Source organism: Myotis yumanensis, unplaced genomic scaffold (genome assembly GCF_028538775.1).
Source record: "Myotis yumanensis isolate MYYU_CA2020_CCGP unplaced genomic scaffold, mMyoYum1.0.hap1 SCAF_16, whole genome shotgun sequence".
Taxonomy (NCBI): domain Eukaryota; kingdom Metazoa; phylum Chordata; class Mammalia; order Chiroptera; family Vespertilionidae; genus Myotis; species Myotis yumanensis.
In genome coordinates, this window is record NW_027223767.1 from 49084997 (window position 1) to 49111174 (window position 26178).

Genomic DNA, 26178 nt, shown 5'->3' on the forward strand with positions numbered 1-26178 from the left:
GGGTCTCTCGGATTCCCCCGGAAGGAAGTGACTAGGTCCCAGCGACTTCTGTAAGTGAGGGTACGTGAGCGGCCTCGTGCACACAGTAGGGCAGCGATTTCCAACCGTGTGCCGCAAGAATTTTTTAAAACACGCAGCACCTGACTATGTAGTTGGGGCCCTGACCTCTTTTCCCTTGGATTGTCAAATAAAGAAATGACCACAGCCAACACAGTAGCCGTCAGCAGTGCGAATGAATCAAAATTATACCTTTTATTTTTTTTGGTCAGACCGGCATCTTGTGTTTATTTCAGCAGCTCCTATACACAAGGAGCACGCACGAGACCAACCCTAAAACTGCCCACTCCACAGAATGGGTTCTATTTAGAGTCCTGGAAAGATACCAAGAAGATAACCTTAAACCCATGACTTTAACACTGTCTGTCATCGATGGGAACTGGAGGTCCTAGAAATAAGGTGACTTGTCCGAGGCCCCTGAGCTGGCCTCTGGCGGAGCTGAGCCTAAAACCAGACCCCCGACACCCGCCCCGCCGATGCTCGGCCCCTGGGACGATGCCCTCCTCACCGAGGCCCGAGGCCCGAGGCCCCCGCCAGACTGCCTGCCCCACCTGCTTTCTCGGTAGAACCCAGTTCTCCTTGCAACACTTTGAGGATGAGGACGAGGCAGATCCACCGGGTCTGCTCCTCCCCCAGGAGGGGAAAGAGACACTCCTCCCCAACTCAGCGCCTTCCTCTGACCACAGGTGACTCCAGGGTCTGGCCCGTCACCGTGGGGACTGGTCTGGAACGAAGCTCCCGGCACGGTGATACCCAGGATGGGGCGTGGGCAGACAGGGTCCTGGGGCAGGGTGGTCAGGCAGGCCTTCCGAGTACACATTTCTGAAACGCGTACACAGCCACATGAAATAAGCAACACACACATATACACACATGCATGCATGCACATGCAGAGAGATGTACACACACATCTATAGATACAGGTACACCTACATATGCACACACATGACACAGCTACATGAACATACATGCATGCACACAAACACACTTATACACATCTATACAAACACATGCATGTACACAAATACATGCATACACATGTATATACATCCATACAATACACACATGCCCTCCCAACCACACACACACACACTTCTTCTCCCTGCACCCCAGTGTGCCAGTCTGCACAGAGCAGGCACAGGGTCCAATTTGCGGGGTCAGTACCGCCTCTTTCCAAGATCGCCATGAACAGACCAGCGGACCAGAAACGCAAGCCACTTGGATATCCCCTTGCAAACTGGCCTGGGACACTGCGGGGCCCTCAGGGGCTTCGGGCTTCCCAGGGCTCCTTCCCCCCCCCCCCCCTCCTGGACCTGGGCAAACCCTCCTGGCCCGTCCCCAGCCTCCCAGCCCAGCACAGAGTCACAGGCCTGCGTGCCAGCTCGGAAGGAGGACACAGGAGGCAGGCGCGGCCCCTTCTCCAGGGGGGACGGCTGAGAGTGTAGGGGGCGGAGGAAACGGGCAGAGACCCTGCTCTCCTGGGAGGAGTGGAGAGGAAGGACAACGCTGGGGCCCGGACGGGGGTTTCGCAGGCTCACCGGGCACATGGGACGGGGTCCACAAATAGTTACTAAGTGAAGGAGGAGGGGCCCTGGGCACCCTGTGGGCAGGACAGCCTGGCACCTGGAGAAGGAGGCGGAGGCTGCAGAGGCTGGGGGGGGGGGTGCAGAGGGCATTTCAGCAGCAGCAGGAAGGCCCTGGGGGCTGCTGGCAGGCTTTCCCAGGGCAGCCCCTGGCCACGCTCCCTCTCCCTCTCCCTCTCCCTCTCCGGATGGAGAGTTTTCAGGGGAAATGTCCACCCTTCGCTTTCCAGGACGGTCGGAACGCTGTCTTGCTCTAAGGCATCTTGTGGCTCCTGGCTCCTGGCTCTGACTTGAACTCCAGGCCCGAGGGGGAAAGGTCCAGGTGGTGCTGACCACAGACCTTGCTCACCAGGCTGCAGAGAGCCTTCGCCCCAATCCGCCTCCTCAGCCGTCTCCAGGGGACACGGAGCTTATGGGGGGAGTCCCTGCTATCTGCGTTTTCTGACCTACCGTCCCTGCCAAGATGACTCCCTCTCCTGGCGAATTAGCTCGCTCCTCTGAAATCATAAATAATTAGTGAGCCCATCCCCGACGCCACTTAGCAGTTTGTGTTTTCAAAGCACTTTGTGCCCATTATCGAAAGAATTCTTGGTGCGCCTCCCGAGGAAAGGACAAGAATGAGAGGAAACCTACAAAGATCTCTGGAAGTCATCCCATCCATCCCCTGCCAGGAGTCCATAACCCCCCCCTCCCCCCCCCCCGCACCTGGAGTCCATCCCCTCCTGCCTGGTCCATCCCCGCCCCCCTGGTCCATCCCCCTGCCTGGAGTCCATCCCCTCCCCTGCCTGGTCCATCCCCCCGCCTGGAGTCCATCTCCTCCTGCCTGGTCCATCCCCCTGCCTGGAGTCCATCTCCTCCTGCCTGGTCCATCTCCCCCCCACCCCCCCGGAGTCTATCCCCTCCCCTGCCTGGTCCAGCCCTGCCCTGGAGTCCATCCCCCTACCCCCAGGCAGGACCGTGTCTGGGAAGAACAGGGTAAAACAGCAAACAAACCAACAACCCTATTTTGAGAAAACATTCAGACTAAGATGCCTAAGACAAAACAGAACAAAGAGAAACAAGTCATAACCCAGACAGGCTGCTTGATGCGTTAACCACCAGACAAGCCCAGCATGCCAAGGAGCCCAGCAGGCCAAGGAGCCAGGGAGGCCCCTGGAATGCGGGGGTCAGCGAGGGAAGGACAGAGAGGCGGTTACAGTAATCCCAAGCAGATCGGGGAGACCTTGATCCAATAAGCAGGTTCCCTCACCTGCGAGTACAGAAAATGGTAATTTGCTAAGCGAGACCCATTCATTAGCCTGCAAATGACACAGTTCTGCTTCTTAGGAATGCCCCTCTTAATTACCCCCCCCACCCCCACCTCTGCGCGGCCACATTTAAAGTCTTGCTTCTGGCTTGGGGCAGAAATGGCCACTTGGTGCCAACTTGTGCCTCCCTGTCTGTGGGTTCATTTACAATTTGCCAAAACGAGATCCTCCAGGGCCAGGGGCTGGCCAGCCCCCGAGGGCGGGGGCCAGAGGAGTCACAGAGGCATCGCTCCTTCTCCTCGCTAGCGTCACAATCACTAAATTGTTCACCCAGGAGCCACTGAAACCAACTGCATGCCTGGCACAGTGTGAGACCTGAAAGGAAAAGGGGGAGGTCCATCTCTCTCTCTCCCTTTCTCTCCCTCTCTCTCTCTCGCTCTCTCGCTCTCTCTCTCTCTCTCTCTCTCACACACACACACACACACACACACGCACACACACAGGGAATTTCTCTCTGGACTCCATCTCGAGTCCACTTAGTGCTGGAATGGCGCAGGGGGAGTCAGGGGTCAGGAAACCAGCCTGGCTGGTGTAGCTCAGTGGTCGAGTGTCAACCTAAGAACCAGGAGGTTGCGGTTCGATTCCCTGTCAGCGCATACACCCGGGTTGTGGGCTTGATCCCCACTGCGGGGCCTGCAGGTGGCAGCTGACCAATGATTCTTTCTCATCAATGATGTTTCTAACTTCCTTTCTGAAATCAATAAAAAAGCATTTTTTTAAAAAAAGAAAATCAACTCCTCTTGCCCTTGTATTCATGGGATGGAACATGCGCCCGGCAAGGAACTTTCTACAGGGACGGTACCTGGGCAGGTAACATGCCATTCCCCTCACTCTGCCATCTCACTAAAAGGCGAGGAAAGCCACAGGAGGAAAAAGCGAGAGGGGAGTGGAGACCCTGCTGCTGGCACAGCCGACGAAACCGCCCCACAGCTACCAAGTCCAGCTCCGGACAGAGCACACAGAGCAGCCTCCTGAAGGCCCCAGAGACGGAGCCAAGCCGGCGGGTGATGCTGGAAGAAGCACGCGGCACGAAGCGAGTTTCCCGCGTTTGATGGCTTCTGGCTTGAGGGCGGGCTGCATGCAGTCAGCAGGCACAGAGAGGGAAACCTCCCACAGAACACGGTTACGGGACAGACGCGGAGACCGATGGACTAGCGCCCGGAGCCCAAGACCAAACCTGTGCATCCATGGCCCATCGGTTTTGCCAAAGGGGCACAGAACACTCAAGAGCGAAAGACTAGCCCTGTCCGGTCAGGCTCAGTGGATAGAGCGTCGGCCTGCGGACTCAAGGGTCCCAGGTTCGAGTCTGGTCAAGGGCATGTACCTTGGCTGCAGGCACGTCCCCAGTGGGGGGTGTGCAGGAGGCAGCCGATCGATGTTTCTCTCTCATCGATGTTTCTAGCTCTCTAGCCCTCTCCCTTCCTCTCTATAAAAAATCAATAAAATATATTTTTTTAAAAAAGAGGGAAAGACTGTGTCTCCAACCAATGGTGCTGGGCTGACGGGATGTGCACGCGGAAGGAGGCGGAGCCCCTCCACCGCACCGTACACAAGAACCAACACCAAACGGATCAGGGACCTACGTCTCAGAGCTAAACCGTAACATTCTTAAAAAAAAAAAAAAGCACAGGGTTAATTCTCCATGACCTTGGATTTAGCAGTGGATTCTTGGATAAGACAACAAAAGAAAAATGGTCAAGTTGGCCCTAACCTAACTTCAGTCTCAGCCCCTCTCAGGAGGGGAATTTTAAACCCATCAGTCTGGAATTCCTGGTCAGCCCTAGAGAGGCGATCTGCCCGATAAGACCCCCTGCTTCCCCCCGCCCCCCCCCGCCCCGCCCCCGGAGGAAAGGTGACCTGGCCAGAAAAAATCTACTCTTTCGACTTCCTTGTCCTGCCCCATTTCTGCCTGTAAAAGCCGCCGTTTTGTTCACCAAAGAACCCTTCTGTTTACTCCATGGGAAACCGTCTGATTTATGAATCACTCAATAAAGCCAATTAGAGCCTTACATTTACTTGGTCCAGTTTTTGGTAACACTGGCGAGAATATAAAATGGTCCAGTAGCTGTGGAAAGCAGTCAGTTCCTTAAAACGTTAAGCCGAGGATTACCATATGACCTAGCAATGCCACTCCTACTCCACAGAGCTGGGTAGATACCCAAACGAATCCACGTGCACACAGGTTCATAGCAGCACTAGTCACAACAGCCCAAAAGTGGGAAAAAGGCAAATGTCCATCAACAAATGAACGGATAAAAAAATGATTTATACGTAGGGTGGAATATTTTTCAGACATAAAAAGGAATGAAGTACCGATACATGCCACAACATGTCTGAAGCTCAAAAACATTACGTCCTGTGAAAGAAGCCAGACACAAAAAGTCACAGATTGTATGACTCCATTTATATGAAATATCCCAGAATAATGGAATTGGTGGTTGACAGGAGCTGGAAGGAGGAAAAATGGGGAGCAACTGCTTATGGGAATGGGGTTTTGTTTGGGGGTGATGAAAATGTCAATGTACTAAATGCCACTAAATGTTCACTTTTAATGATTAATTTTATGTCTTATGAACTTCATCTAAAAAAAAAAAATCCAATAGAAAACCCACAGTCTTTCTTGCTCAAAGAACAACAGGATATAGGACAACCGGAGCCAATGGAAAGTGAGGGGTGAATCTCAGAAAGGAGAGAGCCACAGCGGGGATCCCCAATTTCTGTATATAGACTCTGCCCAAATCTCTGGCTGACCTTTAACCACGCATGCTCAGAGCAGACTGCGAGTAACCCAGCTGAGGGTAAAAGAACTGAACTGAGATTTGAGCTTCTGCCCCAAGGGAGTTTGTAGTTTAAGTCAAAACTAAGTTAACTTCCACTAAAACAACAATAAAATCAACAGTCTTTGAAGAAATAGGACAGAATCCAGTCCTCCATAACATAACCACCGCAATGCTCAGGACACATTCCAAAATTACTCCACATGCCAAGCACCAGAAAAACATGACCCATTAGGAAGATAAAAGACAATGAATGGAGACCCAGAAACGACTAGATGTTGCAATGAGCTGGCATTGATTTTAAAGTAGCCATTATAACCATACTCAATGAGATAAATGACAATAGGCTTATAATGAATGAAAAGATAGTATATCCGTAGAGAGTTAGATGATATATATAAATACATAAAACCACATGGAAATTTTAGAACTGAAAATTAAAATACAAAAACTTTTAAAATTCATTGGATGGGTTTCACAGCAGAGTACAGACAATAGAAGAAGAAATCGTATATTTGGAGATATACCTATAGAAACGATTCAATCTGAAGAACAGAGAGGAAAAAAAAAAAAAAGATTGGAAAAGAGTGAACAGGGCCTCAGGGACCTGTATCAACACATCTAACAAACGTGTTGGAGAAGTCCCCGAAGGAGAGGAAAGAGAGAAAGGGGCTGAAAAAAAAAACTTGAAGAAATAATGGCTTGACATTTCCCCCAATTTGGTGAAAGACATTGATGTACAGATTCTAAAGGGTCAGTGAACCCGAAGCAGGATAAACACAAATAAAATAAAACCATGCCTGGATAACAGCAAAGCCAAACTTCGGACCAAAGAAAAAGAAATGGAGACAAAGGATTTTGTGTCCCATTCTCAGCTGCCCCTGCTCTCTGTGTCCCAGCAATGGAACAATGAGGCCAGGTACAGCCCTGGAGATCAATCCTCGTGTCCTCGTCCTATGCTGCATAGGGAAATTTGGATCCATATTCCCAAACTTTCGAAGGCTTTCCCCAGTCTCCTTCCTGCTCAGCCGTGGGCTGTAAGTACTTTCGTCGCTGTTGAACAGAGAGGTCAACTATAGGAGGAAAAATAGCCTTTTATCCAACTGGGTTGCCAGAAAGTCAGCAACACATTGGAAAGGGGACCCAGGACCGTCCCTGATGCCCCAATTGTCTCGATGTTCATATTGAGGCTGATTCCTCGAGCCAGATGGCTGAGGTCTCTACTCCCTCTGGGAGTCCCTCTTTTTTTTTTTTTTAATATATTTTATTGATTTTTTACAGAGAGGAAGGGAGAGAGATAGAGAGTTAGAAACATCAATGAGAGAGAAACATCGATCAGCTGCCTCCTGCACATCTCCCACTGGGGATGTGCCCGCAACCCAGGTACATGCCCTTGACCGGAATCGAACCCGGGACCCCTCAGTCCGCAGGCCGACGCTCTAGCCACTGAGCCAAACCGGTTTCGGCTGGGAGTCCCTCTTGACCTGCAGCACCACCTTTGGATTATAGAAATCGGGGCTGTTTTTCTGGCTGGGACAAGTCTTCTTAGGTCAGGGAGGGAGGTCATCATTCTCAATCTTTTCCTCCTCTCCAGAGTAGAGTGAGGCAGGGAGCGCGGTCACGGGTGCTGAGAGAGAAACCTTCCCATCGCATCGCCTGGGGTGAAGGGACTTGCAAGGACACGTGGACCAGGTAAGGTGAGATGACCCTTTCTCCCAGCTTCTCCCCGTCCTCCCATGGGACAGGGGCCCCAGAAGGACCCCGGGAGTGGGGGCAGCTTCTTCAGGGGCTCTTCCAGATCCAGGGTGGCCCAAGAGCAATGATGTGTGGGCACCACCCTGGCAGGGTTGGGGCTGGCTCTGGTTTTCAGCGTTCCAGGACCTGAACTCCAGTCGCAGCTTGGAAGTCAAGGGCACTGACCACCTGACTTCTGCCTTATTATCCCCAGGAGAGGTAGCAGGGACCCCACCCTCTACCTCTTCTGTCCAGCACTGGACTAATGGTCCCCCCATCAGGCCTTTGCCCTGGCTGTGCCCTCTGCCAGGACTTCTCCTGATCTTGCACCTCCACTTTCAACTGCCAGCACCTTTGCATTCCCAGTTCAGATGTCCCATCTTCCCCAAATCCTTCCTGATCTTCCCAGGGGAACGGCATCTCTTCCCCCACCTTTAATAGGGAGAGAGAGAGAGAGAGAGAGAGAGAGAGAAACATCAATGATGAGAGAGAAGCATTGACTGGCTGCCTCCTACATGCCCCACACTGGGGATCACTGGGGATCGAGCCCTGACCTGGTTCATAGGTCGACGCTCAACCACTGACTCATGCTGACCGGGATGGCTTCCTATTTCATTTACTTAACAAGTAAATGATTTAGTTGTTAACAGATCATGATAAAATGTGATTTACTGAACAAACACCTACGTAGCACTAACTATATGCCAGGAGCTCTTCTAAGACCTTTACAAATAAGAACTTGTTTAATCTTCACAACAGCCTCAGGAAGCAAGCAGTACCGCCCCCAGTTAACAGGTAGGGAAACTGAGACGCGGGGAGGTTAGGGTGCTCGGCCACAGCCACAGAGGCCGTCTGGCCCCAGGATCCTGGCTCCTATCCACGCGCTTAGTTCTCCACGGCTCTGCCGAGTGCTGGAGGCCCCATCACCTGGGTGAGTGAAGGTGTAGGGATCCCAGAACTCTGCCCAGAGCCCTAAGCAGTGGTGGGTGGCGGCAGGGGTGGGCAGGGAGAGAGTCACAGATCTAGCCTAATGCGGTGGGACTGACCCCACTACAAAGTCAACTCCACGGCACCCCACCTCCACCAGGACCCCGACTCACTCTGCTCCCCGCACCCCCCCCCACCCCCCCCCCGCCTGAGAGTCCATGGGCTGCTCCGCCTTCCCGGTGTTTAGTGGTTCCATGTGGTGGAGAGAATTGCCCTTAAATAATCGATCTGTTCCCCCAAAAGTTCCCCTGTACTTGTCCCTGGAGAATTTTCAGTTTTGTTTATTTAACAGGCGATTCCCTTTCATGTTCTCCTTCCCATATCAAAGACGGCACCGCAGACAGACCATTAACAAAGCAGGGCCTCCTCCCCCCTCCTCCTCCCCCTCCTCTGGTTGCTTTTCCAGGAGGACTGGGTGGGTCAGCTCCCAGCCCCTTGCTCCCTCCCAGTCCGCTCTGCTGGGGCAGGAACAGGGGCCGGACTGCCCTCTGAGCAGAGAGACCTGATTTAGACACAATTTCAGGAGGGCCTCTGCCCTCTTAAATTTTATCTCAAGAAAACCACAGCAGCCAATAAGCTCCGATGCTTCCCAAACCTTAAGGTGCCTGTACATCACCTGGGGATCTTAAAACACAGATGCTGACCCATCGGCTCTGGGGTGAGGCCTGAGATTCTGCGTTTGTAGCCAATTCCCAGTGATGCTGATGTTGGGGGCGGGGGCGGGGGAGGGGGTGGTTCAATGCACGGATGCAGCCAAAAGCTTGAATTAGCCTGGTTTAATCTGGGGAAGACACAACCCTAATAACATAGTATCCAGTACTTACTGAGCACCTACTATGTGCCAGAGGCCCCACGCCACTGCAGACTGTGGTAGGAGACTCTACCCACCCAGTGTGGCAGAAGGATGCTCCTGATCTCCCTCAGAGTCAGCCAGTGCACAGAGAGGAGGGAACGGGAGGATTAACATTTTCTGAGCCATATGGATTGCTGCCCCATTTTACAGATGGGGTCGCCGAGGCTGGGAGAGCTTGAGGGTCCGGCCGAGGTCCTGCAGCTAAACAGGCAGCGGGGCCAGGATTCTGGCTGCAGTGTGCTCGGGCTGTGAAGACCGGCTTTTGTTCACAGCTGCTCACGGGATGAGGAGACAGAGGCAGCGCATACCAGACAGGACCAGACAAGCAGGCACCCGAGTCACGGGGCTGAATTCCAGATCCCTCAGCCCCATTGTCCTGCCCGCGATGATGAGACGATTTGGACAAAATCAGCGGGCTCCCTGGAGAAGCTGCCACCCTTGCTCACCCTGCCTCGCCTCGTCTTACCCCGGGGCCTGAGACCAGACAGCCCCTTGCCTTTCAGCCCGGGGAGAGGTAGTGGGGGCCCCGGGGAGACAGAAGCAGGAACAGAGGACCCTGGAGGCCGAGGCCAGGAGAGGGGGTGGGAATCCCTGGAGAGGCTCACCAGTGGGCAGCACCGGCCGCCTGGGCAAGTGGCCTGAGCAGTCGCAGGGACCCTGTGCTTAGAAGAGCCCACCCACCCTCAGGTTAATGCTCTGCCGCCACCACCTGAGAATTCTCCTTTGTGTGTTTTTTAATGTATTTTTATTGATTTCAGAGAGGAAGGGAGAGGGAGATAGAAACATCAACGATGAGAGAGAATCATTGTTTAGCTGCCTCCTGCAAACCCCACACTGGGGGTCGAGCCTGCAATGCAGGCATGTGCCCTGACGGGGAATTAAACCCTAACTTCCTGGTTCCTAGGTCAACGCTCAACCACTGAGCTATGCCGGCTGGGCCACCTTGGAATTCTTCATGTTTTGTTAACGAAAGGCCCGCCTTTTCATTCTGCACCGGGCCCTGCAAATGATGTCAGTGGTCCAGCCAGTGGTTAGAGACGGTGCCGGGCCGTTCCTATGCGGTAACCGGGCCGCGCTGAGCCAGGCAGAGCTGTGACTGACGGGCAGGCTGGTGCAAGCCCGCACCTCCCCGCAGCCCGAGCCCGGGACTGGAATGCGAATGGAAACTGCAGGGAGGGGAGGCCGAGCAAGGACCTTCGGAGGTGCCTTGTCCTCCTGGGCTTGTGGTGACAGACTAATAGCGGGTTTGCCAGGGCTGGGGAGGGGACCCGAGGGGCCAGCTGTCTTCAGGGCCTTGGCTTCTCCAAGGAAACCACCACCCAACACCATCCAAACCCCGAGGGCTGGGCAGATGCAGGGCGCTCAGCTGTGCCAGCCGGTCCCAGGGTCCCCGTGTAATTGGAGCCGAGCCCCGGGTTGGCTTCTGGAATTGGCCAAAGAAGGAGAGGAGAGCCAAGTGCAGTTGGTTCAGAAGCCCCGGCCTGGCTGGGAGTCCCAGCTCCGAGGGGAGGAAGCCAAGCCAAGCATTCATTCCTCGGGGGGCCACTGTCCCTGGAGGACAGGTGCTGGCATCAGGCACGGCCAAGGAAGGAATGCGGGGCCTGGGGCAGGACAGAGACTTCACCAGGCCCAGTGCATTCCGGGAGGACATAATAGGGAGCGGAGAGTGTCCTGGAGCCTTGGGGAGAACCCAGGGGGCTCGGCCCCAGGGGCCCGGTTCATGGTGGGTCCCCCAGGTTTCAGGATTCAGCGTCCAGTGTCCCTTAAGGGGTGGCCTCGTAAGCCTGCAGCCCTTTCCCCATGTTGGCCTTGCTGGGGCCCGCATGAGCATCTTAAATTTTTTGAACCAACTCTATTGGCCTGATCTGTGGTCAAGACGATGGTCATATTCCCAGAGACCCCACCTCTAGGAATATATCCTAAGAAACCTGAAACGCCAATCAGGATGAATGTATACACCTCTATGTTCATCGCAGCATGATTCACAATAGCTAAGATCCGGAAACAGCCCAAGTGTCCATCAGGGGATGAGTGGATAAAAAAGCTGCGGCACATTTATCCCGTGGAATACTATGCAGCTGTGAAAAAGAAGGATCTCTTACCCTTTGAGACAGCATGGAGGGACCTGCAGAGGATCATGCTAAGTGAAGTCAGTCACTCAGACAAAGACAAGCATCACATGATCTCATTCATATGTGGAATCTAATGAACAAAATAAACTGAACAGAGAGGACCCGGAGACATGGAAGCACAGAACAGAGTGCGGAATCTCAGAGGGAGGGTGGGGGTGGGTGTGTGTGGGGGGAGATAACCAACCAAAGACCTTTTATATGTAAATATGCATCACCCATGGACACAGACAATAGGGTGGTGAAGGCCTGGGGGGGGGGGGCAGGGCGGGCTGGGAGGGGTTAATGGGGGGATAGGGGGACATGTGTAATACTTTCAACAATAATAAAAGAAAAAGACGGTCATATCCAAACTCCCGGGGCTGCTGTGGGGGTTAACTGTGCTAATGCACTCGGGGCCTCAGAAGGGAGCCCGGGAGGGTTCGCATTATATAAATAGCGGCCATTACCCAGGCTCGGGGATTCCGAGTGCATTTCACATCTCTGGAGCCAGAATGCACCTCATTGCCGGTGAAATAGCAGCCTCTTTTCCTTTCGTAGGGGCACCTACAGTAATGACATGTCTTACAATGGAGCCCAGGCTCAGTGGAATAGGGATGATGGAGATGGTGATGGTACCCATCAGTCTGCATCTCTTTCAGCGACAGCTCCTTGGCTGTGAGTTGAGTTCTGGGGTGCTCTTGAGCGCCCTGATCTGTGTGGAAACAGGCACGGAGACCCCAGGGTGCTGGAGAGGGCAGGAGCCTGGGGCCCCCAGGGGGATGGTCATTGAGTCACGGGCAGAGGCTGTGACAGGCTGGCAGAGGCCTGGGGAGATGGGTCAGGGCCACGGGCAGGGGGTAGGACAGGGTTCCTGACTCCCACGGCAACATCCCACATGCCGGGCTCCGGGTGAGGTCTGTTCTCTAACATCCCGTCAGGCAATCCTCCCAGCAGCCCCATGAGCGTGAGGAAGTTTTGTTTGTTTAAGTCCACACTTAGCAAGAGAGGAAACTGAGACTCAGAAAAGCTGAGGGACTTGGCCAAGGTCATGCAGCCTATCAGCGGCAGAGCGAGGCCAGGTTCTCGGCGGCCGTGGAAACTGGGCCGCGCTATTTTGCTCCTCGGCAGTTTAGAGGGAAGCGGAGGGCGGAGTGGGCTGGTGGGTGGGACCCCGGCTTCCAGCACAGTCCGGTGGTTGGGAATTCGGCCTCCCACCTGACTGCCTGGGCCCATTCCCGAGTTCACCATCTACAAGCTACGGGACTGTCGGTAAGTGGCTCCGTCTCTCTGGGCCTCCGTTTCCAAATCCATACAATGGGGACAGCATGCTTCCTCAGGGGTGTGGAGAGGACCCACAACCCACATAGAGCATTAGAACAATGTCTGGCTTGTGGCAAAGGCTCCCTCCCTCCCGAGAAACAGCAGTCCTGCCAGGGGCCAGCTTTGCAGTGAAGGTGAGAGCCAGAACACCAGCATCTGTGTGGGGCGGAGCCTGCAGAGGGACAGGAAGTCCGGAGCTCCCAAGCTCTGTGGTTCCCTTGTGCCCCCCCCCCCCCCCCCCCCGTCCTCCTTTATAAAACGAGGAGCCCTTTGTAATCTGACCTCAGTGGTTGTCTGAGTTCCCCTATAGTTTTAGGTCATCTACTGCCTCCTAGGGAGGCTCCAGGACCTAGGGCCAGAGGAGGGGTACAGGGAAGAGGACCCCAAACCCTAAACACATGTGCTCATCACACAGGTGAGCAGACCGGAGCCTCTGTGCTTGCGTGTGCTGCTCCCCACCGGGCGCTGGCTGATGCCCAGCAGAGCAAGTGTCCCTGAGTGTTCGCATCCCGAGGGCGGGGCCGAATCTCAGCAAGCCACTCGAGAAGGTGGCTCAGCACCGTCTGACCAGAGTGGTTAGCGGCCACTGAGGTGCGGGTCTGCCGCCCATAACTGCTGCTTGGCAACGGAGAGGGCGAAAACAGGGTCCTCCCAGAGGTGCTCGTCTGGGTAACAGGTCGAGAAAGAGAGATGGATGGGATCCAGGTTGGGAAAGAAGTTACAGCGCCTGCACTCGGAGATAACCTGATCATGCGCGCAGGAAATCCGATGAAGTCGACAAAAAAGTTACCAGAACTAATCACTGAGCCTGGCCGAGTCCAGGGTGCGAGACCAACGTGTCAAAATCAACTATTCCTGAGTCGTGGCGACGAACCACTGGGAGTCGCAATAAAAAAAATAACATTTACAATTGCATCAAAAACATGAAATATTTAGGCCTCAATCTGACAGGCGATGTTACAGAACCTGTACTTTGAAACCCACAATGCGTTGCTAAGCGAAACCAAAGAGCTAAAGAACGGGCCGGGAAGACTCAATGCCGTCATAACCAATGCAATCCCAACCGGAAATCCCAGCAGGAGTTTATGAAAAAAAAAAAAAAATGCGATTCTAAAATTCATGCCGAACTGTAAAGAGATTCTGAAGACAGATAAACTGATTCTTACACCGACCTGGAAATGTACAGGTCCCAGCACAGCCCAAGCAACGCTGAGAAAGAAGTCAGAGAGCTAGCGCTACACGGTTTCAAGTCTTCCCAGGAAGCAACAGTAACCAAACAGCGTGCCACTGCTGTGAAGACAGACAGACAGACAAATGAAGCCGCTGAGAGTGTCCAGAAATAGACCCACACGTATACGGACAACTGATTTCCAAGACAGGTGCAGAGGTAATTCAGCGGTGAACAGACTATTTTCTTAAAAACGAAGCTGGAACAATTGGACATCCATTTACGAAGAGAAGAGGAAAGAGAAGAAAAAAGCAGGGAAGGGTGAGTGAGGAAGGACACCGGAAGCTTTGGGTGGTGATGGATAAGTTATCCTGATTTTGGTGATAATTTCAGGTATTACACACAGATAATTTCAGGTATGTCACAACAAAACCAAAGCCCCTAGTATTCCCCAAGGAAGGTAGGGCTCCACCATCTTACGTGACCCCAGTGTCAAGGTCACCTTCTCTGGGAAGCCTCCTCCGAGCAGCTTCTCAGGTCACCCCTTTGGACCCCCATCACTGGTTCCTACTGTCTCTTAGCTTCTTTCACACTGTCCTGTCAATATGGTTTTACTAGAGGCTGGCCGGCCCTGCCCCCTGGTCAAACTCCCTGTCAAACTCCCAGTCAAGGAGACAATTTACATATTAGCCTTTTATTATATAGGGTTGATTTTTAGAGATAGAGGAAGGGAGAGAGGTAGAGAATAGAACATCAATGAGGAACATCATCGATTAGCTGCTTCCTGCATGGCCCCTACTAGGGATCCAGCCCGCAACCCAGGCATGTGCCCTAACCAGGAATCGAACTGGCGACCTCTTGGTTCCTGGGTCGACGCTCAACAGCTGAGCCACACCGGGCAGGCTCAATGTCATTTCTTACAAGCAAGCAGAATCCCAGCCCAGAGGCCTCCTTCCTGGGTGATGAGGGGCAGGAATGAAGTTATCACTGGCTGACTAGGAGCTCCGAAGTCACCCTACTGTGTGGATGGATAACAAAGGCCACGAATGTGCCCCCGGGGCCCCAGCTGCAAGCGCACCCCTCAATCATTCAGCCTTCCTCCACTCCCCAGGAGGCCAATCCCTGGGACCAGGATGGGGCCACTCCCCCCCCCCCCCCCGCCCCCCATCGCCCCATCCGCATCTCAGAGGCACGTCTCTGCTTCTTGCCCGCTTAGCTTGGCTCGGGATCTAGGGCCCCTTGAGCTCTTCCCCAGCCGAGGCGCAAGACAAGCTGGAGTTCAAGGCCTGCACCCTGGGCTGGACATTCCAAGTTCCTGGACAGACAATACGTCCTCACATTGCTGGCGAGGTGGCGCGAGGTGCTGGCAGGGGCTGCAGACAATGAGCCTGTGTCTCTCCCCACGCCTCCCTCAGGCGGCTCAACACCAGGGCCCCGAGAGGCAGCTGAGCCATCAAAAGCACAGCAGCCCACTGACCGGTCCACATCTCTGCCCAGGGCCCAGGCTGCCCCGGGTCACGTATCACAGCCTCCCGCCCACCCTGCGGCCAAACAACGTTCCTTTTTCCTAGAGGTTTCCAGCACCTTCTAGGTTCTTCATCCACCAAGGCCTTAGGACAGGGCTATGCGCCAACACCTCTCTTCTTCTCCTGACACCCAGACTTCCGTCCTCCTGGGGCAGGGAGAAGGGGCCCTGGACAGATCTCTCCAGCCACCGGGAGCCAGAGCCGGGAGCAGCCGCCCTCGCCCGGGCTGACTTCTCTTCATTAGTGCAATCACATCAGCACTGACAGCCGCGTGTTTATCACCGTCCTGACAACAACTGTCTTTCATCCGGTGATGCACAGCCGGATAATGAGCTGGGGGCACAGCTACCTCGAACTCCCCTCCGCCCTCCTCGGCAGCTCCGGCCCCCGATGGGCTGCCCGCCAGCTCCCCTCCCCGCCTACACTCACTCTGCCAGGGCCGGGAGAAGGGGCTCCAACTGGGGAGGTCAAGGGCCACTTGGCTGAGCGGCTGGAGCTGGGCAAAGCCCCCGTGCAGGCTGCCCACGGGGAGGAGTCTTCAAGGTTGACTGAGCAGGGAGGCGTGAGTGCTGGGCTCGGTCAGCAGCATTTCCTCCAACCAAGTGCCGAGTCCTTGAGTCAGGCAGCGAGAGGCGTAAACAGTGCTGGCGAAGGCTGCCGCCGCCGGGGCCTGGGAGGGCATGGAGTCGGCTTCTGGAAGCTCCAGAGCCTCAAGAGGCATCGGGAGGGGTGAAGCCAATGACCTGGAACATGTGGCTAGTGCTGCATGGTCAGGGCACGGAGCTCCGAGCTGCTGGGGCTGCTGCAGGGAAGTAAAGGCCCTGCTTGGCCAGAGGATGGCCTTCCGGTCACCTGGGCTCTCCTGGAAGGCACCCACGCGCTCATGCAAAAGGCCCCTTGCAGGGGACATAGTTATCACGGGGCCAGACACCTCCTACCAGGAGAGTCTTCAGGCCTCACTCGGGGCCCTGCCCCCAACTCCTTTGGTCACGATACAATGGTGTGGTCCAGGGACAAGTTCCCTGATGGTACGGAGCAGATTGGCTGAGTGAAGAGAGGACCCAGAAAATGCCAACCACCCCAGCTGCAGGGTCCCCTAGGGAGGGGCAGACAGCCTCACCAGCACAACCTCACCCTTGAAGGCACTGCCATAGACCAGTCAAGGTGGATGGCTATGGTGGCCTGGGGTCAATTATGTTGGAGACACAACTGCTTTAAGGGTTAGGTATGTGTACAAAAGATTATAGAAAAATCTAAGTACAAGTGGTTGAAATTATCCTATATAATAAAAGGCTAATATGCAAATTGACCGAACAGTGGAACAACCGGTCACTATGACATGCACTGACCACCAGGGGGAAGACGCTCAACACTCTGCCAGAAGCCCTGAGCCCAGCTCTGGTGAGCGCAACGGTGGTGGTGGGAGCCCCACCCGCCTCCGCTGCAGCACTAAGGATGTCCGACTGATGGCTTAGGCCTGTGAGGAGGCCTAAGTTGTCAGTCGGACATCCCCTGACTGCAAGAGGGTGCAGGCCGGGCTGAAAGACCCCCTCCCTGCCCGTCCCCCTCCCCGCCCCCGTGAGTGCACAAATTTTGTGTACTGGGCCTCTAGTATATATATATATGTGTGTGTGCAAAGTATCTTAGACTCTTACATGTGATGTGACTCAAGAGATCATCTCATTCAAGTCTTTCAAAACTGAGTTTTGACATATATCCCTGGAGGTCCAGGAAGCCATGGGGCAGAAATACCACATCTTCTTGAAGCACTAATTGGCTTTAAAATATCCTGTATGTGGTCCTGGCCGGTGTGGCTCAGTTCGTTAGGCGTCCTGTGCACTGAAAGGTTGCTGGTTCAGTCCTCAGTCAGGGCACATGCCTGGGTTGTGGGCTCGATCCCCAGTTGGGGATGTGCAGGAGGCAGCAGATGGATGTTTCGGTCTATGTTTCACTCTCACATTGATGTTTCTCTCCCCCCGCTCCCCTCCTCTCTAAAAATTAATACAAATGTTAAAAATAACATATCTTTTGTGTGTTAAAATAGATTTCAGGTAGACGAAAGGACGGAATGCAAAATTTCAAGTATTTAAAAATTAAAATATTAAAAAGGAAAAGGTAGTGTGGGCAGCGGACAGCTTCAGGCTGTGTGGCCAGATCCCCCAGGACACCTGTCTACCTCCTCCATCACTGAAGTCCATCAGGAAGAGCTTGGAAATGCTATAATTATGCCTCACTTTTCCTGGTGAAGACACGGGGGTGGGGGTGGGGGGTTCCAAAGGGACCCAAGGAGAATCGGTCTTGGTCTCTGAGTCCCACACAGCGTCACGAGCCTGTTACCTTCTCTCCGACGTCACTATAGGACCCTTCTTTAAAGGGTGAAGTTCGTTAATTGGGAACAATAATTTATGTCTAATACCTCCATCCCTGTTGATGAAGGGTTATTATCTAAACTCGAGGAGTTTCTAATTAAAGAAATCCGTCACACAGACATTCCAAGATAATTCAGCACCAACAAGGCCAAAGTGCCAAATGAGACATGCAGACCATCGGCACCCTGAGCGCTCCAGGCACCGGGGAGGAAGTGCTGCAGCCCTGGTCCTGGGGGGGTGGGGCAGGGGAGGTGGGAGACAGGAGGGAAGGGTGCTGATGGCTAGGCAGTGGAAGTGGAGGGAGGACTGCAGCCTTGCACAGGGCCCAGGGGTGCGGGCGTGCAGGGCTTGGTGCCGATACCACAGCAGTCGGGGAGCAAGCAGGTGAAGCCGGCCAGTAGAGGGCTGACATGAGAGGTCTCCGCATTCAGATCCCGTGGCCAAGACCCGGTGGGACAGCAGATGGGGCCCCAAAAGAGGGCTCTGAGTTCCCTTAGACAGAGAGAGGCCCTCGCGCTGCACCCCGGGCCACCCAAGCTGGGGAGAAGCCTGTGGTCACACGAGACACTTCCCAAGTCCCAGGGAAGCACGGTGGCGGGTGGCGAGCCCCTCATTCCAGAAGGTGGGCGTCTTGATGGAAAGCAACAGCCTCAGAAGCAGCTGACCTGCGCTCACTCTCTCTAACATGGAAAGTGACCTCGGCAAGTGACTTAATCTTTCCGAACTTCGATGCTAATGAGGTTAATAATGTTCATGCTTGCTGGCCCGGCTGCTTCATACGTGGGGGTGCAGGGAGAAGAAGATGTCTGTGAGAGATACCCACAGACATGTGAGCTTTTACGAAAGGACCCAGCAGAAACATTCCCCCTAAGGCCGTCCGAGCTGGTAACAGCTTCCTAGGTGGGTGCTCTGTGGCAGAGTTGCATTTTAAGCATCGGAGCCAAACAAATAAATTAATCCCTAATAGTGGAAGTGTAGGTGCAAGTCTAGGAGAGAGAAAGGGAGCAGAGGCGTTTGAAGCCAGGGCACGGGTCAAACTGCAAAGCTGGCCTTGCTTCCCAGGCCCCACGAGGACAATGCTCCGTGACAATCACTCATCCGGTGCTTACTGTGCAGGGAATGCTGTCCTAACTGCTTAGCACAGCTTACTAAACCCCGTCACAACCCAGTGAGGTAAGGACCACTGTTATCCCCATTTCACAGAAGAAGAAACCGAGACACAGGTCGGCTCAAGGTCACCCACGCGGTAAATGGCAAGCAGGATTGGAACCCGGGGAGTCGTCCCTGTTTCAGGCTCCTCGGAGGCTGAGCTGACCCACCCGGGCCCTCTGCGGGCACACTCTGGATTGGCGCTCACAGACCGAAGCAGGTGCATCACTGACTCAGACTCACTCATGCCCACCACTTGAGGCCATATTTCTGACCATCACTCAGACTCTGAGCAGGACAGCTGCCTCCCTCATTTGCACATCTGCACGACCACAGAGGTGCCTTGGGGGGAGGGTCCAGATTCTGGCTCCAACAGGCCCTTGAGAGTCACATGTGTCCACCCCAGAAGCCGAATCCCCTAAATAGGCCGAGTTATGGCAAATAATATTTCCTCCCCTTAGGATTATCACATCATCAAATTCTCATCAACGCTCTGGGTCACTGATAGCTTCCTCTATGGCATCAGACTCTGATCGCTTTTCCATCCTGTCCCCTTCGGTGTAGAAGACGTGCGTGGCTCAGACACTAGCAAGTCAGCCACGAATGCCCCAGGTGACTGTAAGGAGACGCCCAAACATCTCTAGGTCATCCTGACCCCGGGGAGGGCACAGGGAAAGGAGAGGAGCGGAGGGAAGAGGGGTTCCGGTCCTGACCTCTTGAACTCTGCCAACCTAAGGCCCAGTGAGGACACCAACCAGGGGGGAGGCAAGAGCCAGGAGGATCTGGAATTCTGGGTTCTTTCCAAACTCTACTGCCTGCCCTGCACCAGCCCAGGTGGGCCACCAGCACGGGTGTCCCAGCATCCCTCCCGGGGAAGACACCAGTGAAGGATGAATGGAGGCCGAGGGCATCCTGGACCAGCGGAAGGATGACGGGTGTTGGGGCCTTAGAGCCCTGGGTTCACATCCCGACCGTGTGGCTCTCTGGCTGAGGGGTCTTGGGCGGTTAATCAAGCCGAGCCTCAGTTTACCCACATGTTGGAGTGCGGGGAGGGAGGGGGTGTGGATGATGGCACCCCCATGCCTTGTGGCTAACACATTATAAACACTTATCATTAAGAATATTTAAAAGGGGATTGGGATAATCTTATTTAAAGTAAAAATAATAATAATAATAATACCCAACTCTTAGAAGGTAGATTCACTTATTTTTAATTGTTTCCTCATCTTATGGATGGAAAACAGCCTCAGCTCAGGGTCGCTCAGTGGTGGAAGCAGGATTCAAGCTGGAACCCAGACGGGGAGCCACCTGCCACCTGGCACCCCCAGTAGCTAAAGGGGCCGGCCTCGCAGGACGCCCAGGCCCGAGGGGCTTCGTGGCCCAGACACCTGGCTTGGGGAGTGATGGGCTGAGTGGGGCAGCCCCCCTCGCCCCTCCCCCAGGCCTGTCCCTGCCCAGCACCACTCAGGGCACTGCCTTCCCCCAGCGGGGTGGATGACAAGGAACAACTGGGATGTCTGGGCACCCGGCTTGTTTTCCTCTCCTCGGGAGGCCGTGGGGCGCTGCCGGCAGTCACCGCTGGCCCCTGTGTTGCTATTGGCATCCCAAGGCCCCACATTATGATGACTAATTCCCGCCGCTTTAGGCCGCTGTGGCAACGTGCCCCGGGGAGGGGGGGAGGGCAGGGTGGAAATCCCGCAGGCAGCACCCTAACACCCAACATCGATTCCAACTCAGTCTCCTGACTCCCCCAGGTCCCGGGAGTCAGAGGGATGGGGAGGGAGGTTCCTACCCATCAGGGGACTCCTCCGACTGCAGCCACATCCTGGGGTGACCCGCCCCAGGGAGGGCAACTTCCTCAGCAACACAGAGTACAGCTGTCTAACAGCCAGTTTGTCTCGTCAGGTAGTGAGGCCCCCGTCACCAGGGGTATCCAAGCAGACAGCAGACGACGGACTCCTTGTGCACTGGGTGACGTTTCATGTTTCTTTCGAGTCAAACGCACAGGGTCACGTTAGCCCCGAGGACGGAGAAGGAGCTCATTCTCCTTCACCGGTTAGCTTACCGCCCAACTGCATCCTGTGGTCCAAAGTCAAACGCATACCAACCCCGTTTAACACGTCGTTTGAAAGTCGGCCGTTCAGGCCCTGTTTAAACAGAGGACTGCTGTAAAGGACTTGGCCCCCTTCCCAGCCTCCCTTCCCTGATGGAACAAGGTTCCTGGCCCCACTCTAGCCTTCCAGGAGAGGACATAGGGGAGAGGCGGTCGATAAATATTTGCCGAGCAAATGCATGAAAGAGAGGGTTTCTGAGGCAGGTGTCGGGCTGCCAGCGTGCCTCGGGCTCTGGGTGGGGGTCCCGAGTCTGGTTAGCCCGGGCAGAGGAGGTGCACAGCCAACAGCAGCACCGAACTGTGTCGCTCATCTCACCACAGCCGGCACGTTCCAGAATCCCCCCAGCTGCAGCCAAGGGCGCACAGGGCAAGGGAGGGAGGGGTGCGGGGTGGAGAGCCACCTCTCCGGTCCTGGAAGAAGGGGACACGGGGAACAGGGACACCCCTGGCCCACCCTTGTGTGGGGCTTTTGACACAAACCAGCTGGGCCCCAGGCAAGCATGACACTCGGCCTCGTGGTAATTAGCAAGAGGCCCTGATCAATAAGTTATTTTTTGCTGTCAGTAATTAATAATTACAGCTTCGCCACACCATGTAATTAAACTTTCCTCCTGCTCCCTCGCGGGCTGTTTGGCTTTCATTGTGATTAGCTCCCCGCACTAAACTTGCTCCCTTTGGAGCCTCCAGAGCTGGGGCTTCCCAACCCTCCACTCAGGGTCCCCCCTGCCTGGCTCGCTCAGCTCACACTCCCTCCCGTCCCTCGCCCAGGCACTGTTCTCCTGAAAGAACCTTCGAGACCAGCTGGCTGGGCGGCTACCGCCCTCTTTCCAGCCTCCTCAGGATGCCCACCAGCAGGAACCAAGCTTCGAAGGCCGTGAACGCTCCTGCGGGCGCCTGTTAAAATCCAGGTGAGATGCCCAGGCTCCCCCTGCCTCCTCCCCTCGAAGCACCTGGGAGTGGAGCCCAGGACTGGACGGCCATGTGAGACCCAGTGATGCAGCCACTGAAGCAAGTAAAGGAAGGGCCTCGAGGGAGAAAAAGGCATCCAAGGCCTAGGTGGTGGATGGCCCGGAACCCCACCCCGTGGACCTGGGCTCAGAGTGTAAAAACATTGATGATGATAACATCGACGATTACCCTTCCTTAAGCACCATCTGTGTGCCAGGCACAACCTCAAACCCTCAGATGGTCTCTGCTCTTTCTACCACGCCACTCACTGGGTCTGGGAAGTAAGTGTGAATTGTGTGACATCCGCTTGAAGGGAAAATGGTCCAGCGGTGGCTTAGGGATAAGGAGGTGATGTCGCCTGGGTCCAGCACCGGGTCCAGGCTGGGGCCAGCTAAGGTCTGGCAGTGACCCAGGTGAGGTCTGGCCCCGGGAGGACCACTGTTGGGTCCCTCAGTCTGTGTCATGATTGGAGAATGTGGCTCATGGGCTCACAGTGACACACAGTGCTGTGGCCTCAGCTACCCTGATGGTTAACGCCACGACACGACTCACACTTAAGGAGAAACTCCACTCTCTAACCCCAAAGCAGATAAGAAAGCCCCGCACCCCCTAGTCCTTGGCTTGCCCCTCCCCCTACCGCGCCCCACTCAAATGCAACATTGCCCCCAAACCTGGGCTGGGACCAAGTTCCCACAATCCCCTGCTTGGTTTGCTGCCGGGATACAAAAGGATGGAGAGTACTCGTGGGGGCAGGAAACCTCTCAGACCAGAGAACACAAATGGAGCAGCAGGGGACCTGGGCAGCCGCTCTCCAACAGGCAGCAAACAGGAGGAGCGGGAGAGGGAGTGAATCAATCAAAGAGACCTTCACTGCTCTGACAGGCAAGCCCCTCCCCAAGGAGGCACAGCGCCAGGAGGCGGCCGGGCCTTCAGCAGGACGCTGGAATCTTGACCTCAGGTGGAGGGGGGGGAGGTCTACGGGCCTGGGACTGGACAGGACCTGAACAAGGGGGCCACCTGGCCAGGGACATCATGCCATTGCTGGAGTCTGTGTGGTGATTAAGTTAAAGTGTCCAGGCAGAAGCTGACACGCCCCTCTGAGCCCTTCCTGGCTTTTGGCTGGGAACCCCACTGGCATCTCAGAGCAGATCGGGGAGGTGCCCCCCTCCTCTTCCAGCCGCCTCACAGCTCTCCTGGGACCCCATGAACCCACCCCAGCTGCGCAGGGTCCTGGTCCCAGGGCCAGAGGGGCTTGGAACCCTGCCCTGACTCTGCCCCCAGATCTCCCCGCAGCCTTGGTCAAGTCACTTAATGCCCCTGGACTCAGTTTTCCCATCTGTTAAATGGCTCCTAGAATACGCCTACGCCGACCTCTGAGGACCTGCTTGCTGGAAGATTTTATGAAGATCATAAAAATAATCATAACTTTTATTACCTTACATTTACAGGGCCCGTTAACAACATTTCTAAGTGCTTTAACGTAAATTACCTTGTAAAACCCTCCCCTCAATCCCGTGAGAGCTGATTACTTTCATCTCTTTGATCTTGGCTCTCTGGCTGGGTTGACTCTGGGTGCCCTGGGGTTCCCCCCACCCCCCACCCCTGCTCAGCAACCCCAGAGGTAGGTGGGGCCCCTTTCGAGGTCACAGCACTGGCAGGCGAGCAGCCTCGGAGGGGAGGAGGGAGGGGCAGGCGCTCTCAAGCCCTGAGACAGGGAAAACCAAGCCCCCAGTCCCAGCGCTCAGTCCAGGCTTGTCTCCCTCCGCCCCCAGCAGGCGCCGCTCGGACACCGCTGGCACCACACCGCTGGCACCGCTGTGTGGGTCTGGGAACCCCAAAAGCAAGGAAGCGCGGTGCAGCCGCCCTCTCCTTCTGGGACCTGCCGGGGGCGGGAGGACATTTGGGCACCCGCCCTCTTGAGGGGGGCGAAGGTGCGGGTCACACCTCCTCATCCTTCCTAACACTCCCACCCAAACCCACCAGCCCTTCTCCATTGAGGCTGCTCCAGGTCAGAGCAGCGGCTGCAGAGACGATTGAGCGGCCAGTGGAGCTGAAGGCAAAGGCAGGAGCCCTGTGCCTGGGGTGGGGGGGTGGGGGGACAGGGGGCCTCAGACACCCCCTGGGCACCTCCCCCTTGTGGGTCGGGGTTGCACCAGGACCTGGGCTCCCAGCCCGAACCGAAGCGCCCCCCAGCCCCAGCCCCAGCCCCAGCAGCCGGCCAGGCAGCCAGGCGTGGGCTCCATACGTGGCCAGGCCCGTCCATCTCCCTCCCCGGGCTGCCACCCGGCACCCAGCACCCGCCTTGGGCTCCTTCCCGCCGCCTTCCCAGTCCACTCCCTGGCCCCGGGGCGGCCAGCGCCTGCCTGGCAGCGTCTTGCCCTTCGCTGACACCGAGCGGGGAACCGGGAGCCCGGCCGGAGGATCTGGGTAGAGCTGGGCGCTGAGCCCCGCGCGGAATGGCGCGCCCCTCCCTCGTTGGCCCAATGGGGTTACCCATAGCGGGCATGGGGAGTAGCGACCCCCCAACTCATCTAAGGCTCTTCTCAGCCTTCCCGGGCAACCTCCCAGCACCGACCGTACCTTCCCTCATTCGGAAGCCACAAGTCTCAGAAACACGGCCCCACCAAGATCCCCAAAACTCGAGGAGGGGGGCCCGAAACTCCCTTGAGAGACCTCTGCCCAGGTTATGCCGGGTGTCCAGGAGGCCGCCGGGAGGCCAGCAGGCTCCCGCCCCTTCCTCGTACCCCGTCCCCATCCCCACGTGGGGGTGGCCCTCCTACCTTGCGCTCTGGCCTGGGGGATCCCGTGCAGGGCCAGCAGAGTCCAGATCAGCAGCCCCCACATGGTGTGGGGGTGTGTGGGGTCCTCCGCGCCGTTATAATCCTGGGGGGTCCGGTACCCTGTGGTCGTCCCGGGAGACAGTCTAGGTGGCTCTGGCCCGGGGCGGTCTGTGCCCGGGAGGGGCAGCTCTGGGAACCCCAAAGCCTCCCAGTCCTCTTCTGTCCAAGTTGGATCCTCTTGGCGCGCCCGGAAGGCGACGGGCGAGCAGAGAGAAAGAGAAAAGCCGCGCTCTCGGACTCAGGGCGCCTTCCTCCCCGAGAACCCCAACTCCGACTTCGCCTCCCCGGCAGGGAGGCCTCCGCGACTCGGCCGGGTCGCTGGCCGGGCTCCGCAATGAAAGGACAACTTCAGGAAACTTCCTCCAGTGGCCACGTTGCCCGCCCCCCGCCCGCTCCCCGCCCCCTGGTTGGGTCGTCCAGGCGGACGCAGTCACCGCAGTTCCCGGCGCTGGGCCCTGGGGGCCGGTCTGGAGCCGAGCGCGGCGGCAGGCGCGGCCGCGGGGGTTCCTTCAGGGCCGCGGGGTTCGGGGGGCGCGGTGTGCATCGCGGTCCGAATCTCCCTGGAGCTGAAGTTTTCTTCTCTCCAACTTTGCAGGCGGCATCTGCCGGGGCCGAGCCACCCCGGTCGGCTCCACCGCCCTGGCGCCCAATCCGGGGACGCTCGGTGCCCCCCGGGGGCGCTGGGCCCGCGCGCGCCCTCGGCCCGGCACCCAGGCGGCGGGCAAACTTTGCGGGTCCCGCGGCCCGGCGCGCAGCCCCCCGCGCCCCCGTCCGCGCCGGCAGCGGGGCGGCGGGGACGTCTGCTGGACTCGGTGACCCGGGCGGTAGCCGCCGGCGCCCGGGCACGGAGCCTCCGGCCGCCGGGAGGACGGAGACCGGCGCCTCTGCCCTCCGCCGCGCCCTGGCCGGAGCTCCCGGCGAGACGCGCGGAGAACGCGGCGGGCAGCCCTGGCTCCGGGGGCGCGGCGCCTCCTCTGCCGCCCGGCGCTCGCCAACCGCCCCGGCTTGGGGAGCAGCGGCCACGGCGCCCGCCCCAGCGCCTCGGCCGCCCCGCCGCCTCCCGCCTCGGCAGCCGCCGCCGCCGCCGCTCGCCGAGCCCGCCGCCTCCGTTTCCCGGGCTCGGGGTCCGGAGAACGGCTCCTGCCTGCGCCGAGCCGGAGCTGCCGGAGCCGCGGGGGCAGCGTGAGCCGGGGACGAGCGCGGCGGAGGCGGAGGCGGAGGCGGAGGCGGCGACGCGGAGAGGAGGGCCGAGCGCTACCCTGTGGCCGCGACTGGAGAGCAGCCTGCGCGCGGGGAGGAGGGGCGGCGGCCCCGAGCCAGGCCCGGGAGCGAGCCC

The 26178-nt window shown here is 56.7% G+C and overlaps 1 protein-coding gene across 1 annotated transcript in view; it reads right to left on the reverse strand.

The window, feature by feature from the left end:
• The window catches only part of SDK2 (sidekick cell adhesion molecule 2), a 207668-nt gene extending 182478 nt beyond the window's left edge, over positions 1 to 25190 (reverse strand). The window contains exon 1 of the mRNA XM_070393644.1: positions 24783 to 25190. Coding sequence (XP_070249745.1) covers positions 24783 to 24846 — 64 coding nt within the window. The 5' untranslated portion in view covers positions 24847 to 25190. The remainder of the gene's footprint in view (positions 1 to 24782) is intronic.
• Positions 25191 to 26178: the final 988 nt, after the last annotated feature.